General features: G+C 46.6%; 2 protein-coding genes across 3 annotated transcripts; both read left to right on the plus strand.

The window, feature by feature from the left end:
* The first annotated feature begins 4,633 nt into the window (after positions 1-4,633).
* On the plus strand, positions 4,634-11,043 carry METTL17 (methyltransferase like 17). The gene is given in 15 exon segments (XM_081099775.1): positions 4,634-4,723; positions 4,860-5,013; positions 5,101-5,235; positions 6,573-6,654; positions 6,909-6,990; positions 7,308-7,381; positions 7,837-7,931; positions 8,571-8,641; positions 8,835-8,942; positions 9,216-9,284; positions 9,948-9,998; positions 10,261-10,353; positions 10,561-10,745; positions 10,819-10,909; positions 10,911-11,043. Coding segments are annotated over 15 exon segments (1,398 nt in total). The 5' UTR covers positions 4,634-4,642; the 3' UTR covers positions 10,938-11,043.
* Positions 11,044-12,202: 1,159 nt separating this feature from the next.
* Positions 12,203-14,075, plus strand: SLC39A2 (solute carrier family 39 member 2; the record flags this gene model as incomplete). 2 transcript variants are annotated; one of them, XM_081082773.1, is made up of 4 exons in its annotated part: positions 12,203-12,403; positions 12,583-12,713; positions 12,954-13,005; positions 13,447-14,075. In XM_081082773.1, the coding sequence occupies exons 1-4, from the start codon at positions 12,289-12,291 to the stop codon at positions 14,073-14,075; spliced, it is 927 nt and encodes a 308-aa protein (XP_080938899.1). In that variant the 5' UTR covers positions 12,203-12,288. The 2 variants fall into 2 exon arrangements, with proteins under 2 accessions (XP_080938899.1, XP_080938898.1); XM_081082772.1 differs by having other exon boundaries at positions 12,954-13,001; positions 13,443-14,075.
* Between the last annotated feature and the right edge of the window lie 4,716 nt (positions 14,076-18,791).

An 18,791-nucleotide genomic window follows, 5' to 3' on the forward strand; every position in this document is an offset into this window, starting at 1 on the left:
GACACACACTCACATATGTACACAGAAATGAGGTGGGGGGTTTTTCCCTCTTCTGAAGATTACCATGCTAACATAACAGCGTTATCTGTACAAGTGAATGTGCTGAGAAAACCAGCCTTCCCGTCCATAATGCACAGCAGCAACCATTGCCAGTCAAGGTTAATGCTGGTTGGAGGTCTTTGCCTTTTCCTCATGTTTTGCCACAGTTTAAAGATCAGGGCTTTTACTAATGTTCTATCTGTCCTCATACTAAGCTCATATTTTCTTATTGACACTGAGTTTTGCCTTCATGAGAAAGAATAACAGGAGACATGGGAGAAGTCAGCTGTGCTGCTCCAGCACAGCCAAGGGTGAACCTGAGGAGGGGCAGTGAAGGATTGACGAAAAGACAGACAAGAGAATACAGCTGGGGCTCAGTGGATCTCCCATGCCTGGATGAGGACACAAAATACCTAGCCTGCAAGTCAATGCTTTATTTTATAGTCTGATTAAAACAAGGATAGATTAACATGTATACAAATGTTCTTGTTTTGGCAACACCTGCTGCACCTCCCACAGCCCATTAGCTACTTAGGAAGGAATTAGGGAGGGATACAAGGTCAGGCTTAATTATGCTAGGAGAGCTCTACCCTCCAGACTGGGACTTGTTTCTGGCCCTGCCACAGGTCAGCCCAAGCCTTGACCCTAGAGCTGCTCCCTACATCTCCCCCCTTTTTTGTTTTTAAGCTATTACAATAAAACTAAACTTGAACCTAACTCTGGCTATTAAAACAATAACAAAACAATGCTAAAGCAGCACAGCAATAAAAGAGAAATCAAACAACAGAATGTTAACATTTTCAGCTACAAAAGGAAAGTTATTTACTCAGAGTCCTCAGATTTGGCAGCTTGGCCAAAGCTAGTCAGCACCTCAGTCCCTTGCATAGCCTTCGTTGTCTTTTTCTGCATCACTATCATTGGGACAACTCTCTGTCTTCTGAACGAAGGGACAAGGAGCTGCTGAGTCCCCTGTATCTCCTCCAGCTGCCAGTGCCACTTCTTCATCTCCTCGATGAGGAGGCCCCACAGCTGCTGCAGGTCAGCGAGCCTCTGTGGGATGGTCTCGGAATTCAGGCTGCTGCTGTCGGTGACGATGCTCTGGCTCCTCGCAAAGATGCCTTCGATGCGAACATGTTGTCAATGTGAGGCTAGTGCTGCCGATTTCCTTCTGGAAGGTCTGGTTTTTCTTTATAGTCCTCAGATTTGGACAATCTTAATTTCCTATGTTTTACACCAAGCTGCTACTAAACTTCGCTCCTTTCCTTACTTTTTGCTTTCTGCACATGCTTCATTGGAGCGTCCTTTCACCTTGCAATTGTAGTTCCCCCGTACTCAGGTCCCACATTGGGCACCACATGTGCTGCTCCAGCATGGCCAAGGGTGAACCTGAGGAGGGGCAGTGAAGGATTGATGAAAAGACAGACAAGAGAATACAGCTGGGGCTCAGTGGATCTCCCATGCCTGGATGAGGACACAAAAGACCCAGCCTGCAAGCCAATGCTTTATTTTATAATCTGATTAAAACAAGGGTAGATTAACATGTATACAAATGTTCTTGTTTTGGCAACACTTGCTGCACCTCCCACAGCCCATTAGCTACTTAGGAAGGAATTAGGGAGAGATACAAGGTCAGGCTTAATTATGCTAGGAGAGCTCTGCCCCCCAGGCTGGGCCTTTTTTCTGGCCCTGCCATAGGTCAGCCTGAGGCTTGACCCTGGAGCCGCTCCCTACAGTCAACTATGATTCATCTTGGAGAAAAATATTCTTGTAGCAAAAGTAGAGGTTCCCTGGATGGTATGTGTTACCAACCAGTCTTCTGAATGACACAGAGAAATTTTCAGTATTACAGAGGGTGAAGCATTTTTGTTGATAGTTTCTTGGGGGAAAGAAATAGAATGACCCCATATAAAGCATTCAAGAATTCTCTGAGCAAACCCTAGTGTCCCAAATATTCCTCTATGAGTATCATCTACCTGGAGGAAGAACTCTAGGCAAGTGTGCACCAAGGAGAAGGGTCTTGTGGTCTGGGAAGGACCTCAGAAAGTCTAATTTAGAGTCAATATATTAAATAACATTTTTATTTTTTTTATAAGAGAAGTAACACGTGTTCGATATGAAAATGTTAGAAAACCAGGAAACTCACACACACACAAAACTGTAATCTCAGCAACCAAAGATAAAATCTCTTCATATTTACAAATATCCTATGAGTACTTTTTCTGGTTATATTGCTTGACAATATAAAGGGAATGTTTTCCCATTCCCATAAACTTTCTCTCAGAATGTAATATAATTGCAACACAGTTTTCCATCCTAGAGATGCGCCATCACTTATTTAACCTTTCTCTTATTGCTGAGTATTTTAGATATTTTCCCTCTAACTGACTGAGAGATGATAACTGCATTTGGAATTTTTTCCTCAGTGGTGGTGGTCTTTTCTGATGAACTGTTTGAAGTGCATGTGATGACCATGGTGGGGACTTGTTCTCATTAAAATTCTTGTTTGTTGTTTCTGATATCCTCCACCTTCCAAGGATGGCCAGGGCACAAGGTGGCCAAGCTCTCAGGCTAGTTGCCTCTAGTGGGCAATTTTTTTAAAAAAAAGTATTGTTCTGTTTCAATTCAGAATGTTACCAACATATAGCAAAACAAAGATGCATGCTCCTCTAATCAAAGACCCTTATTTATCAACCCACTGAAGGATATCTGGGCCAGCCTAACTGGCTCCTGGTATTTTACAGATGAAAAACTGAAAGTGCAGGATGAATCAATAACAACCCGATTTATGATGTGCTTGCTTGACTTCCCCTACTTAAAACTTTATTTTTCTAAAACTTTTCTCAAGGTAAGCATAACACAAAATGGGCATACTATTCCAGAAGTTTTCTTTACCTATTTTATTAAAATAGTTTATTTTTCATACCCTGTCAGATTTCAGAGATGACAGTCTAGCTGACTCATCAAGTAGGGCCCTCCAGTACAAAAATGTTGTTGCAGGCCCCATTGGAAGGGAAGAGTGGAGCTGACTGATATAGACAGGAATACCCAACCTCTGATTCTTGATTAGTTCCTCCTCATGCAAAGGAGGACTTCAAATCCTCACAGTTTGATTGGTCCAAAAGGCACTGTCCTGATTGGTCAGAATGGAGCCACTTTGATTAGTTGGTGAAGAAGATGATACTGATATAGCTGTGCAGGTCCAATTGGATGGGGAAAGCCTCAGTCCTATTGGTTGAAATAGGAGTCCAGGAACTCCTTTTTTAAATTTATCTTTATTGTTGAAAGTATTGCAGATATCTCCTATTTTGTTGTTGCCGTTGTTGTTGTTGTTGTTTTCCCCATTGACTCCCTCCTCCCCATACCAGCCCCTTCCAAGCCTTCACCACACTATTTTCTGTGTCCATGGACTATGCATATAAGTTCCCCAGTTAATAAGTTCCCTCTGAAATTCATCAGTCTGTTCCATGATTCTGTGTCTCTGAATCTATTTTGTTCATCCATTTATTTTGTCAGGAGCTCCTTTTTAAGGGCTGGCTCAGACGGCAGGAACACAATGCAGGCAGACACTCGGTGCAGGCTTCTCCATGAAGTGCAGCTTGCAGGAGAGGTCCCTGAATAGTAATGGCTGCTAGGCTCTTTTTTAAAAAAAAAAATTGAGCCCAGTTAGCCACTGGGAGCCCTTCCTAAATATATACCTCCTTTCTCAGGGTCCACAGAGCAAAGGCAATACTTTTACCCATCCAGTCACCGGATTAAGATATACCATAGTTGCCGGCATGGCTCAGTGGTTGAGCATTGACCTATGGACTCAGATTCCCCCTCAGGGCATATGTCTGGGTTGCAGGCTCAATCCCCAGTGGGGGGTGTGCAGAAGACAGTGGATCAATGATTGTTTCCCATCAGTGATGCTTCTATCTCTCTCTCCCTCTCCCTCCCTCTCTGAAATCAATAAAAATATATTTTTAGAAAAGATATACATATGCATGCTAATTTAACAGTTCAGAACATTTACCATATTGTTCTTAGTTAATTTGCTAACTTGCATTCCAAATACCAACAAGTTGTTAGCTATTTACCTACGGGGCCAGCTTTAATATGAAGAGAAACTAACGTAAAAAAAAAAACCCCACAAATTTATTAACTATCCATTGTTGTTCTCTTTAGTCGCCTAAATCTGGCTTCTAACTCATTTTACCGTTACTGCATTCTCTCGGAGGTATGGAGGGTAAGAGGACCATGATTTCAGAGTTCTCCAGAAAAAAAAAAAAGAAAAAAAGAATCAAGAAACGCCGGCAGTTAACTCGGGGAGAAAACAGCCTGCCGGTCTGCCACGCGTCCCTGCCGACCCAGGGGAGCGGCCCGCCTCGGGGATTTCAGAACCCGGAGACCAGTCCCAACCCAGACCGCGCCGCTTCACGCTGGTTACCTAGAAACCGAGGCCCAAGTCCCGCCCACCTACCGAGCGGTTTATTGGCTATTAGCAACCACTCGCTCTCCTCATTGGCTGATGCCTCCCGTGCCGACGTTCCGCTGGGAAGTTCGCGGCGGCAAGACTCAAGGTCACAGGCAACCACATTTCCGTTTCCGGGTCGCATCCGGAGTCATGGCGACTGTGAGAGGCCCGAGTTACCTGTTGACACTAGGCCGATGGCGCCGCGGCGTGGGAGTAGCGCCCCGGTCCCGGGTGAGTGCCCGCCGTCCCTGCTCTCGGCGAGGCTCTGGGTCTGGGGAACAGCCCGGCCCCGAGCGGCCCCTCCCTGAGCGAGCGCCCGCGGCCTTCCCCGCTGCCCCGCGAGCTGCTGTTCTTTCCCGGCCTGCAGGCTCTCGCCGCCCTGGTGCCCGGTGTATCCCAGGTGGATAACAAGTCCGGTTTCCTGGGGAAGAGGCCCCATCGCCGGCACCCGGGCATCCTGAAGCTGCCGTGTGTGCGGCTGCCCCGAGCGCTGGCTGACGCCGCGCAGTTAGTGCTGCTCGGTGAGTGGAGGTGGGCGAGGGGGGCGCGAGGAGCAGCGGAGCCTGGGCCTTCGGACACCTGATGCCGCTTTCCTCCTTGCCCCGCAGACAGTGCGGTGCCCAATGTGGAGAAGCAGGTGCAAGCATTGACCAATTATCTCTGGAGCCGGCATTTACCTGTAGAGCCAGGGGAGCTGCAAAGACGGGCAGAACATCTTGAGAAAAAATTCCTGGAAAACTCTGGTAGGGTTTAAGAATCAGCAAAGAGTAGTTCAAATCGACATAGTGAGACATAAAGACCAAGAAATTATTTTAGTCTCTCAAATAGGTATTGCAGTTTCTTGTTTGACTTTCTGGACAGGACAGTTATTACAATGATGCCTTACTAAGAGAAGATAGATTATTTCAGAGATTGGCCTTGAGGCTTTGGTGAAGGTCAAAGAGTGCTTTGGTTTTTTTCCTCTCCAAATCCACTGGATTAGGACTAAGTTTTTATTCTGAAATAAAACCCCTGGATGACTCCTTATCTAGTGCTGAAGTCTTCAGGGATAGAAGAATAAATATAATGCACTGTCATTTTCATGATTGTGAGCTCCTTCAGATTACAGACCTGTCTTTTATACATCTTGTATTCCCTGTACTTCCCTCAGTACCTGGCTCATGATAGGCACTCAGTAAATAAAATAGCACTGAACTGGACACACAGTTATGAGACTTAAGATTTCCAAGTCCCATTCCTCCCTGTAGAAACAGTGGAGACGTCACAATCTTAAGTTTTGGGGACGTGAGGAAATCCACAAAATATTGTCCTTATCCTGTAACTTTTTTTTATCCTCACCAGAAGATATGTCTATTGATTTCAGAGAGAGAAGGAGGGAGAGAGAAACATCAGTCGATTGCCTCCCATACACAGCCGACTTGGAATTGTACCCACAACCTTTTTGGTGTACAGCAGTGGTTCTCAACCTCCCTAATGCCGCGACCCTTTAATACAGTTCCTCCTGTTGTGGTGACCCCCAGCCATAAAATTATTCTTGTTGCTACTTCATAACTAATTTTGCTACTGTTATGAATCGTAATGTAAATATCTGATATGCAGGATGTATTTTCATTGTTACAAATTGAACATCATTAAAGCATAGTGATTAATCACAAAAACAATATGTAATTATATATGTGTTTTCCGATGGTCTTAGGCAACCCCTGTGAAAGGGTCGTTCGACCCCCAAAGGGGTCGCGACCCACTGTTTGAGAACCGCTGGTGTACAGGATGATACTCCAACCAACTGAGCCACCCGTCCAGGGCTCCTTTACATCTTTACCACATTTCCCTTCAATATAGAACAAAACCTGTGGGATGGGATGGATCAATTTAAATAACCTGCTATTAGAGACAAATATTATCTGATACACTGGTGCTGTAGATGGAGATCGTTGTTATTCTTACCTGAAATTTTTCTCTAGGTTTGGCTTCTCTTTTAAGCTTTAAGGCTTTTCCCAGGTGGGAGTTGGGGAGGATTGGGTAGGCATTATATTCAAATATTAGATTTGAGCCCTATTCTTCCTTATTCTCACCCCAGACTCATTTCAGACAGAGGAGAAACTTCGTGGAGCAGTGCTGCATGCCCTGCGTAAAACTACCTACCATTGGCAAGAACTGAGGTGAGGGAGACTGGAGGGGCTGCAGAAGGAAGAGAAGTTTGACTTTGAAGGAGAGTTGGATGAGCACAATTACATAGTTTTGTGTTTCAAAAAGAAATCTGGTTTGTCAGGCTACCCTGGACTCCTCTGTGTTGCAAAGTGAAATTGCTGACCTGGAAGAGCCCGTTCCAAAAATTTCATTTCCTAAAAATCTAGAGGTACCTGTGGGATAGAGGTTACTTCCCAGTAGAAATGACTCTGATTTTTTCTGGCAGCTACAATGAGGGACTGAGCTTGGTGTATATGGCCGCAAGACTGGATGGTGGCTTTGCAGCAGTCTCCAGGGCATTCCATGAGGTGAAGATCCTGCAACCTCCAACCTGAACCCTTTTACCATCAGTTCCCTTATTCATAGAGTAGTCTTCTGGGGTAGGGTTCTTGGGACGTTTCATGTGCATTTTTTAAGAGGCTCTTCTTATCCTCTGAAAGGATATTGTGACCCAGAAAGGTTTAGATTCACTGTTTTAGGAGCTTCCTGTTATGTAAAGTATTTATATTAAATCTCAAAATACAGTCACCCTCTCATACCCTCTGTCTTGGTCTCCTAATTCATTTTGCCAAGGCCCTAAAAAGCGTCTACTTACCCTACTGTGGGGTGTTGTATATTTCTTTAGATCCAGACTCAACTTCCAGAGTTCCAACCAAAAACCCTGATGGACTTTGGGTCAGGTACTGGTTCTGTCACCTGGTGAGTATCTTTCTCTGTCTCTGTCCGTTCTAGCTCTAGAGAGCCATGCTTACACAACACCAATATCAGGAGACTGGGGAACCAGAGGAAGAATAGGAAAGTTGGGAATTCAAATGTTTCTTCCCTCAGAATGGGCAAGGCATGAGAAGATAGATGGATTAGAGCCAGAACTTAAATGTTAAGTGATAAAAGACCCACATTTACAAAGATAAAGGAGTTTAGTGTAGGGCATAAGTTTTACATATCATCAAAATTATTTTGCCTACAATAGTTTTCTTGAGTCTGCGTTTGTTTGTTTTTTTAAGGAGCTGTAAATAAGAAAATAACATAGGTAGTTTATCCAACATTTTAACATAGCATTCTGTTTCCCCAGGGGTCGGGTTCAGGATAGAGGGTTCTCTTATAGGAATGATTCTTTGTCATGAGAACTGGTGATTTATATTTTGTCATCTTAGGGCTGCTCATAGTATTTGGGGTCAGAGCCTACGTGAATATATGTGTGTGGACAGTTCAGCTGCCATGTTGGATTTGGCAGAAAAGTTACTGAAAGGTGAGGACAAGCTATAAGGAAGGACTTTTCCAAAGTTGAAGGAGTTAAGAAAGCAAAGGAATACTGGAGAGAGTGTTTTATTCTAGAGTAAGGGAGAGAGCTAAAAGTTAAAGATGAGTTTGGTCTCCTTCCAATTTTATGGTCAAGTGGGGGGGGGGGGGTAGGGAGGAGGCTTTGCTGGACTGTGAATGGATTGGGAAAGATTAACAGACAGGTTTCCCAATATTCTCCCTGTCCTTTTTAATATTTGCTTACCCTATGCATCTCACTCTCACCTAGCATTTTTCTTTATTCTCAGGGCCATATTTCTTACCAGGATATCACTTCAATTTCTATTTATACACTGGCAATTTTTAACTTTTTTCATCTCATGGCACACATAAGCTAGTTATTAGAATTCAACAGCACACCAAAAAATATATTTTTTGCCCATCTGACAAAAAATAGGTATTTTGATTCATTCACACCGGATGGCTATTGTTTTGGCTGTCATTTTTTTATTTGACAATCTAAGGGAAAAGAGATCGGTGCCCCTCACTAAATAGTCAGGTATTACATGTTTTAAACATTCTTGCTGCACCTCAGTTAAAAATCAGTGCTATCCACTCATAGTTGCCACACCTCTGCTTGTCTTTACAGGTGGTTCAGAAAATGGGAAGCTGTACATTCCAGGTGTCTTTTTCAGACAGTTTCTACCTGTATCACCTAAGGCAAGTGGCAGTATGTAGAGTATGCTAAATGTGGAATTTGGCAGGTGGAAAACTGCATGGCCTCAGCATTGCAATCCAGCATTGAGTGTTAGAAGATAAAAGACAGCAGAAGACATTTAGGGAGATAGAACTTTATTGTGCTCTAGGAAGGGGGAGATGGCAGGTCTGTCATGTTCTTTGTCTTGGTCCTCAGGTACAGTTCAATGTGGTGGTATCAGCCTTTTCCCTAAGTGAACTGCCCAGCAAGGCTGACCGCGCTGAGATAGTCCAAACCTTGTGGCGCAAGACAAGTGACTTTCTGGTGAGTAAAAATCCACTTTTCCCTTCAAGTTTTAAAGCAGCTTCATGGATTTCATTCCTTTCCTTCTCTACATTGAAGCTTGTCTGCATTCTCGACCGTTTTTTCTCCTGCATAGATTCCTTTGTCCCTCTTTTAGGGTCACCATCCCAATCTTATATATGATGCCACTTCCTTCAGGACTGCTGTTCCATCTGTGAATGCTCTTACAGAGCTACTGACATTTGTGTTTTCATGTAATTCGGGGCTTCTGCTCATTTTCCCCTTTGTGAACAGATATTGGTGGAGAATGGAACAAAAGCTGGACACTGCCTTCTCATGGAAGCCAGGGACCTGGTCCTTAAGGTGAGGTTCTTTCTCCTTCTCTTCCCCCAACCCCTACCTATCTGTCACCAATTAGCAGTACTCCCTTGAAAACTGAAAAGACTGTCGTACAAAGTAAGTGACTCTCGGGAGAGTAGGCGTGTAAAGTCATTATGATGTAGGGTGGTGGTTAGCAAAGTAGGGCCTGTGGATCAAATCCTGCCTGCCAGGGTTTGTATGAGCCAGGCTTATTTGAGTGTCTGTTGTATATGGCTGCTTTCACACTACAAATGGCAGAGATGAATGGTTGGGACAGAAACAGATTTTGCCTACCCTCTGGGCCTTTAAAAAAGTTTGCTGACCCCTGACCTAGGACATGGCGGAGCCAAAAACCTTATCTCTGGGACTGTATGAGCCAGTGTAAAATCATGAATTTAATTGTCCTGGAATGGATTTTTTTGAGAGTGGAAGTTGCTGACAAGAAGAGCACCATTCTATGTGCCAAGTTCCTGCCTTTCTCCTGATTCAAAGAGAAAGTTCTTTGTTCGGAGTATTAGAGAAGTAGCCAGCTTAACTCAAAGAACATAGTTAGTAGTTACCAGAATCGGATGTTAAAGGAGTCCTCAATTGACTGAGAGCAGAGATTGATTTATGAGAATAGACCCTACAGGCCCAGCTTAATTTTTTAATTTCCTTTGATTTCAGGGAAAGGAGAAGTTACCTCTGGACCCTCGACCTGGTTTTGTCTTTGCCCCAGTGAGTATTGCTTCTACCTTTCCCAGCATGCAAAGAGCTGAGCTCACCTGTGTCCAGGGCAAGTGAGAGGGCAAAGCTAAGCCTCCCTCCACTGCTTTGTGTCCCGATCCGATTTCTTCTTAGTGGATCCCCTGCTCTCCCTACCTGCCTGCTCCTGTGCTCCCTTCCCCCTAGCCCTTCCTGGCCCTAGCATCCTTAGTTTCCCAGTTTTATGATCTGTGGTTCTTTCATCTTACCTCATATTTTTCATGTGTGTTTACAGTGTCCCCATGAACTTCCTTGTCCCCAGTTGACAGCCTCTAAGCCCCTGGCCTGTAGCTTTTCCCAGGCTTACCATCCCATCCCCTTCAGCTGGGTATGTACCTGGGAATATTGCAGCAGGGAGGAGGTAGCTTGGGAAAGCAGGATGAAAAAGAACCAGGTGGGAGGAGTTGGAAAATTCCGAGAGTGTTTGTAGGGCCTGAGTGTGCATGACCTAGAATATGTAAAGGGCTACGGGAATGGGGGTCAACATTTTCCCCATATTTTTTCCCCCAAAACAGTCCCTCTATCCTTACCTTAGAGCAAGAAGCCAAAGGAGGAAAAGTTCTCGATGGTGATCCTTGCCCGGGGGTCTCCAGAGGAAGCTAATCGCTGGCCCCGGATCACTCAGCCTGTCCTTAAACGGCCACGCCATGTGCACTGTCACCTGTGCTGTCCAGATGGGCATATGCAGCATGCTGTGCTCACAGCCCGCCGCCATGGCAGGTACGGAGGCTGTGACCACAATTAGTGGGAGGTGGCAGGATCCTACCCCCACATTGACCTCTCTTTTTCATAGGGATTTGTATCGCTGTGCCCGTGTCAGCTCCTGGGGAGATCTTTTACCTGTGACCACGCCGTCTGAGCTTCTTCCGTCCCCTGTTGAAGATCCCCCTGAGAGTTAACAAGGATGTGTAACGAGTTTCTTGCATCGTGCCTGCCAAGGCTAAAGCTACCTGGTATCCAGGATGGGAGTGCTGGTACCCCTATATATCTGCATCTGTTTGAAGTTTTAATAATTAAAAGTTTTCAAAGAATGGGACTGGGTCTTGTGATTCTTAAAAGGTATAAATGTTAGTCATCACCGCCTATCCTGTAACGAAGTGAGTCCTCAGAGATTCAATGCCTGTCTCCCCACAGAAACCTCAAGCTCAGCCCCTCCTGTAAGAATACTGCTGCTTCTCCCAGAGACCGGGACTTCCCAGGGAAATAATGGGGTAGTGGGGAACGCTGCCCCCGGCGCTCTGAGAACTGGCTCAGCAGGTCTCAGGGTAGTTAGACGGGCCACCTGGATAGGTGACCAGCAGCTGCGTGGCCTCTGTTTCTCTCCGTCCTTCCTTTTATCTCTCTCAGGGTTCATCAGCTCCCCAGAGTTTGCCTCATGAGTGTCCTTCAAGAATTGATTCTTTCAGGATCAATTCATCCATCTCAATCCCAGCATATCCAGGCAGGGTCCTTCATTTACTTGGTTCATTTCTGTGTTCCCCCAGGCCTTGCTGTTTCAGAGCTAGAGCAACTTTCTGTGTAATAAAACTCTCAGTCCCTCACCCACAACGTATATCAGGAAGTAGGCACAGTCAGAAGTGGTAACAGTTCCAGTGTTGTAATACTAGAAATCTCAACTCCCACTAGACATTTCCATACCTGGAGCTATTTTTCTGGGGTTACAGGAAAGGGGAACCCCCTCATTCACTATTTCCCAGAGTGGCAGCAGCACCACTCCTTAGCCCCTCCTCCTTCTTAACCCCGGTGGCCCCAAATCCCCTCTGAAAGGGTAAGGTTCAGGTATCAGCATAGCAGCCTATAAGACTTGCATTGGGGTGGGGAGGGTATGGAAGGCTTAGATCAAATGTCCTGAGTGAGCCAGGACCAGATTGTCCCCAACACAAAATACTGGGAAATAGCACCATAGGCTGTGCCATTTTGGATTAGACCAGCCCCAGGCATGAGCTAAGTCCACAGTCCTTGGATTAGTCATGGAACTGAAGAGAAGACAGAGCACAGGGCTGTGCCTGGCAGGGAGTCTGGAGTTTCTGGTTTTGGTGTGAGCCAGGGGAGGGGCCTCCATGTAGGGGGAGGGCGGGAAACTAGGGCTGGGCCCCAGTCGGCTATGCAAGGCTGTGCAATCAGGCAGCACAAAACAGAATCCAACAGCTTCCTGAAACTCAGGAGTGGACACTACAGCTTTGACCACCTAAGGCACCACTCCTGCTCCAAAGCTTGTAACTCCGTTTGTCATTCTGAGGTCTGCTTATCCTGTACCGCAAGGATGGAGCCAGTGCTAGGCGTAAAAATTGGCTGCCTCTTTGCCCTGCTGGTTCTTACGCTGGTCTGTGGCCTTATTCCCATCTGCTTCAAATGGTTCCAGATTGAGGCAGCCAGAGGTATAGCCCTTCTGTATCTTTGCCCCCATAACCTGACTTCAACCCTTCACCCTACCCTGACACTTGCTCTGATTCTCTTGCCATCCCCATGCTTGGACGTTGAGTGCTCCTTGTTGCTCGTTAGTCACCTTTGTCCATCTCCTCGTTGCCAACTGCTTGTAACTCCTGCTTTTCATTAGGTCGTCACCGCCAGGTCCTCAGCCTCCTGGGCTGCGTTTCTGCCGGTATTTTCCTGGGAGCAGGTTTCATGCACATGACTGCTGAAGCCCTGGAGGGAATTGAGTCGGAGATCCGGAAGGTCATGATGCAGGTGAGCAGCTGAGGTGTAGGGCTGAGAAGCCAGATGATGAGCAGAACCAAGGGGAGGAAGTGGGGACAGTGATAGAGCCAAGAACATGGGTGGAACAATAGAGACAATGACAGCTCTGTGTTGTGTGGAATCATGACAACAGGTCAGATTAGACTGTAAGGAAAGCAGTGGAGCTGAAGGGACAGGGCAGGAAGCTGAGCTGCTCCACCCCTCATCTAATTTCTGCTTTTTTCTCTCTAGAACAGGACAGAGAGTGGGGGAAATTCTGGAGATGCTGATTCAGCTTCTGTAAGTATCTCTCACACCCAACCTGGAGGGTGAGGAGAACCAGAGACACTTCATACCCAGATCCTTTTGAGGAGAGGGCGTGAGGAATACCAGGAATCCCTCTGCTCCTCAGCTCAGACACTGTAGGGAAAGGAGGAGCCAACCCCATACTTTGGGGTTTATGGAACCCCAGACAAAGCTCTGGCTTTTCTCTTTCCTTCTTTCCCTAGACCCTTAGACATGCTCCCCATCGTTTTCCCACATTTCAACCCTACTGACACTGTGACCCTGGTCCCTCTGGTATTCTTATTGCATGTCCGTATCTCTTCCAGGCTTCATTCGCCTACCCTTTTTCATGGTTTAGTCCCACATTACCCATTCTCTCCAGTCTCCCATCCCACCTCCGCACCTCCATCCACTGCACTTCCTTTCCGGTCTCACAGCCCCTCTCTCTGTTCCCAGACAGACTATCCCTATGGAGAGCTCATCATCTCCCTGGGCTTCTTCCTCGTCTTCTTTGTGGAGTCGCTGGCATTGCAGTGCTGTCCTGGAGCCCACGGAGGATCAAAAGTGCAGGAGGAGGAAGTGGGTGGGGCTCATGTCCTTGGACTCCACAGCCATGGATCTCTACCCTCACCCTCACAGAGTCCCTTTCGAGCCCTCATCCTTTTGCTCTCTCTCTCCTTCCACTCGGTGTTTGAAGGTCTGGCTGTGGGGCTGCAGACAACAGTAGTAGCCACCGTGCAGCTCTGTCTTGCTGTCCTGGCTCACAAGGGGCTCATAGTGTTTGGTGTAGGGCTGCGGCTGGTGCAGGTAGGCACTGCGTCACGATGGGCCGTGTTCTGCATACTGTCATTTGCTCTCATGTCCCCCCTGGGTGTAGCCATAGGGCTGGCTGTGGCTGGAGGGGACTCAGAAGGGGGGCACGGCTTAGCCCAGGCTGTGTTAGAGGGTGTTGCAGCTGGTACCTTCCTGTATGTCACCTTCCTAGAAATTCTGCCCAGGGAGCTAGCTGCTCCTGAGGCCCCTCTGCTCAAGTGGGGCTGTGTAGCCGCTGGTTTTGCCTTCATGGCCTTAATTGCCTTGTGGGCCTGAGAGATTCCTGACTTCTTGATGGATCCAGGAGACACCTCCCGAAAGGCTTTGGTCCTCAGACATTTCTCCACTGAGACTAAATGGCATTCACTGGGCATCATCCCCGTGAACTGGATCCCAGCCTCTCCTACGTGAGATCCCACTGCTCATCCAGGACTGAGAAAGGGCGTTTATTTCAGGTTGAGTGCCTATACTTTGGAGAATTGATATAAAGACCATCACTGCAGATTTGACTCTTGTTCCACTTTTGCTACTGTGTGTAATAAATGTCCATTTTACCCTCCCCCTTCAAGCATGCGATAGTTCCTTTCTCCGGGTTACCCAACTGCTGCCTAGTGGAGCAGGAATTGGGGAGGGTGAGTGTTGGATACAGTCTTTTCTTCTGGAATCAGAGCCCCTAGCCATTGTGTCACTTGCAGCCATGTCCCCCAGACATGGGAGCATTGCTGAAATTCCAACAGCCCGCTCCCACCTTACCCACAGGTGTTGAGATCCTGAGCCAGAGTTCCCAGCATTTAGAAGAGAAGAGGTTTAAAAACAGAAACAGTGGGATCTAGATTTTTTTCTACACTAACCACACCTACCCCACTCCCAGCCACCCACATGTCCAACAAACTCTTCAGATAGGCTCAATGGAGCCTACTCCACCTGGTTTCTATTTTTCATACTGAGTCCTGTGTGGCTTCAGGGACACGATTGCTCTTTGAGCCTCTGTCTCAATCCAGCTGCCTTGTGCTGCGGGATTAAGAAGCAGTGTGTTTGGAAAGAGAGAAAGGCGCCAGATAAATTCCAAGGGTGATTACTTGGCTCTGCTGAGACATGGTGGCTTTCCTTCTGCCTGCCCTACCTGCCACTATGCCTCTGGTCCCTCCCCAATGGGCCATTTGCCTTTCAGGCGAGTAACCCCTACAATGTGCTGCTCCTCTTAAAAACTGCACAAATAAAACAACTGGTTATCTGGAATTGAGGAGGAGCAGGACGGCTATGGCCCAACGAGGTGGAGGAAAGTCTCAGACTTGGTGGAGGGACAGGGAAAGAGGAGGTGGAGGGACAGGGAAAGAGGAGGTGTGCCCTGTAAGCTCAGGCACCCTCACCATTTGCCTCTTCAAATACTTTCAGTGTAGAAGCTCAAGTGGGCTTAACATGGGCAAGGTCTCCTCAGTTCCATTCTCATCTCACTTCATTCCTGTCTTCTGTCCTTCCCATTCCCCTTCCCACAAATTCAGAATAGAAACCTCCTCACCAGCCCAGCTCACGCACCCAGGGATCAGTGAGAAGCCAAGCTAAAAGCAAAGCTAAATAAAAGTGATGAAGTAATTTCCCTGAAGCGCCATCCTATTCTGCTTCCCTTCAGTGCTAAATGCACTCACACGTAACACAGAACAGGGCCTAGTATGTTGTCATGATGATAGAGTTTCCACATGGAGCATCCGCTATGTGCCAGGAACTCTACTGTAGCTTCCACATATATTATCTCACCTTCCCAACCCTGCCAGGTAGATATTATTCCCATAGAAAGTCCAGGGAAGCGCACTCCAAAGTTAAATAACTTGATCCCCTAACTAGGCTTCAAACCCATGTTTTTGTGATGCTAAGAAAACCTCAATATACAGATTCTCTTCTTACCTTCCCTTCCTCATCTTTACCTTACCTGTTCCTCCTGTCTTATGTGTTACGGTCTCGGGAGAAAGCAGAGAGCACATTGGATAATTGAGGCAAGTTTAATAAAGAGAGTGTGTAGAAGGTGTGGCCAGGATTAGGACAGAACAACAAGTGATGATGGACCACCATAGGGCTGAGTAATAGCAATGCTGTTACCTTGACTGAAAAGAAGGAGCCGTTACCAGAAACTCAAGAGCCATCCATTAAGAGCTGTGGCCCTTGGTAGAAGAATACAGCAGCCTGCAGGGGCTCCATAGGAGGAAGCAGAGGAGCCTTCACTCTCCTACTCTTGATCTACTGTCCTGTCTTTTACCGGCCCCGCTCAAACAAACGCCAAAGGATAAAACACCTGTTGGTGCATTGCCGATAGATCAGCCTGAGGAAGCATGGGTCAGAAAGAAACCTGGAGGGGCCAATAGAAAACGTCCAGCATCAGTTCTCTGCTGCTTTCAACCTAAGTGATCTTGCCAGGACATTCAGAGGATGAATTGGAAGGGACACAATAATACGGACATTAGAGAGCTATTTCTGGTACAGAGGATTTGTAGACTATAGAAAGGAGACTTGAGGAGAAGTGCATTAGACTCCAGGGCTCTTCATGTGTTTCTGGGTCACTGACGAAATCATTTGAGGTAAATGAGCAGAGGTCAGGAGAATTCAAGCAGAGTGACTCATGTGTTTTGCCTCCTCCCAACCCAGGAGCACTTAGACTCCCCTTTAGCCACGTCTACTTTCAGCCAGCAGTGCTTTCTTTCCTTCCCATGACCATGTCCCGTGCCCAATATCCTTACCAACCAGGACAGGAACCAGGACAGAAACTAGGGAATGGCTCCATAAAGGTCACATCAGGATCAGGAAGAGAAACAATCTTGACTATTTTCAAAAGATCCCCAGCAAGGAGCCAGAGAGGGCTGTAAGGGAGCAGAAGATGAATGTGATTTTTAAATGAGACTGAAGCAAGTAAAGATGCAATAAGAGCAGGCATGAGAACCACAGAGGAGGACGGAGAGCTGAGTGCAGTAGGGCATGGTGACTGGAAGCCAGGATCAGGAGTGCTCCTTGATTCAGCCTTGAGAGACAGGTTGTAACTGAAGAAAATTAAGATTATGAGTTAAACAATAAAAATAGGAGGGAAGATATGTAGGATGGGGAAAAGGATAAGAGTAGAAGCTAGTTGGAATAGTCACAAGAAAATTCATGTGGAACAGTTTTCAAGTCTTAACCCGTTCCCCATCCTCATTCTCCACCCCACACATGGATTGTTTATTATATATTTAAACAGGAAAAATAGAGACTTCTGACTGGCCTGCTGAACCAGATTTCCATTTTTGCACCAATAAATGGCTCTCTGAAGCAATCCCTTGCAGCTCCCACCACCTGCCCTCTGCTTGCAGGTTGAGGGTTGGGCTTGGATATTGCAGGTGTAAGGTGATAATATGTGAAGACAATGAGATGGGGAACCGCATCAAAGAGAAACCAGTTTAGCAAATGTACCAGAGTAGGGTGGGAGGTCCCTCAGAGAACAAGATTCACCCAGGACAAAACCCAAAGAGCTCTAGGCAAACTTGTGAGATCATTTATGCCACTTCACCTATCCCATGAAGGACAATTTTCCAAGGTCTTGCCTCACGATCGGACACTGTTTGTTGATTCTGGCTCTGATAGATGAACTACAAGGACTGGAGGCCTGAATCAGAGTGGGGTGGTACATTGGGTATGCCAACCAGTCAGATACCCTCAGGCTCCCCCACTGACCTAAGGGAGGAGCCCATGGACACTACCAAAGGTGAAGCAAAAGGGGTGCAGACAGGGATGCTTAAAGTTTTCGATTATTTCCTTTTTATTCTATTTTGTTGAGTTGCTACTTTTAGATTTGTTAAATGTCAAATACACAATGCATTCTACTTTTTTTTTTTTAATATATTTTATTGATTTTTTACAGAGAGGAAGGGAGAGGGATAGAGAGTTAGAAACATCGATGAGAGAGAAACATCGATCAGCTGCCTCCTGCATATCCCCCACTGGGGAAGTGCCCGCAACCCAGGTACATGCCCTTGACCGGAATCGAACCTGGGACCTTTCAGTCCGCAGGCCGACGCTCTATCCGCTGAGCCAAACCGGCCCTGGCTGCATTCTACTTTTGATATATACCCATCCCACGTGCTTCAGTTTCACTGTGTACTTCCAAGAATTACCCTTTAAAATCCTCTTCATGAGTTCCACAGTTTTCAAGTGGACATTGCAGTGCTCTCATCACTGTATTCTTCAGTTTTATTCTCCTTTCCAATGAGCCATCTCTTAGCTATCCTGGACTTCTGTCCCTTCAGTCAGGGAAACACATTCCTTGAGATTGAAAGAAAGAAATAGGAGTCCTAAGGCTGAAGCAGAGACAAAAAGTAAGGAGTTTGTGGTTCAGCTTCTATGAAGTCAGCCCCCCATCCTGTGAGCCTCTGATCTCGAGAATGGACAGGAGCCACCATGTGGTATCAGGCCTGCACTGTGTAACTACTGTGTAGATTCAGGGAGACCATGGAAGACTCAGGAAGGGAACCGGGAACTGGGGAAAGTTAGGAGGAACCATGACAACCACAGGGGGGCAGTGTCCCCATGGGCTCGCCTGGAATGTGTAGGACCAACAAAGTAGAGAGGTCAGCCAAGGACAGCACACCCCTCTCCCTTGCACCCAGCAGAAAGCCTCTCTCCCTCTACCTAACTTGGGCTTCTTATGCAGGGACGTTTGTAGGCAAGAGACACACATGGTCATCACCCATTTCACATACCACTCCTATCACAGGTACATATACACACTCACATTTTACACAGAAATGAGATTTTTCCCCCTCTTTCAGGCCTGCTAGCCCTGGCCAGATAGCTCAGTTGATTAGAGCATTGTCCCAATACACCTAGGTTGCAAGTTTGATCCACAGTCAGAGCACATATAAGAATCCACTATGCCCAGCGGGTGTGGCTCACTGTTTGAGCATCAAGAGGTCACAGTTCGATTCCTGGTTAGGGCACATGCCAGGGTTGTGGGCTCATCCCCAGTTGGGGGCA

The sequence above is a fragment of the Myotis nattereri genome, assembly GCF_964212035.1.
Source record: "Myotis nattereri genome assembly, chromosome: 1".
Taxonomy (NCBI): Eukaryota; Metazoa; Chordata; class Mammalia; order Chiroptera; family Vespertilionidae; genus Myotis; species Myotis nattereri.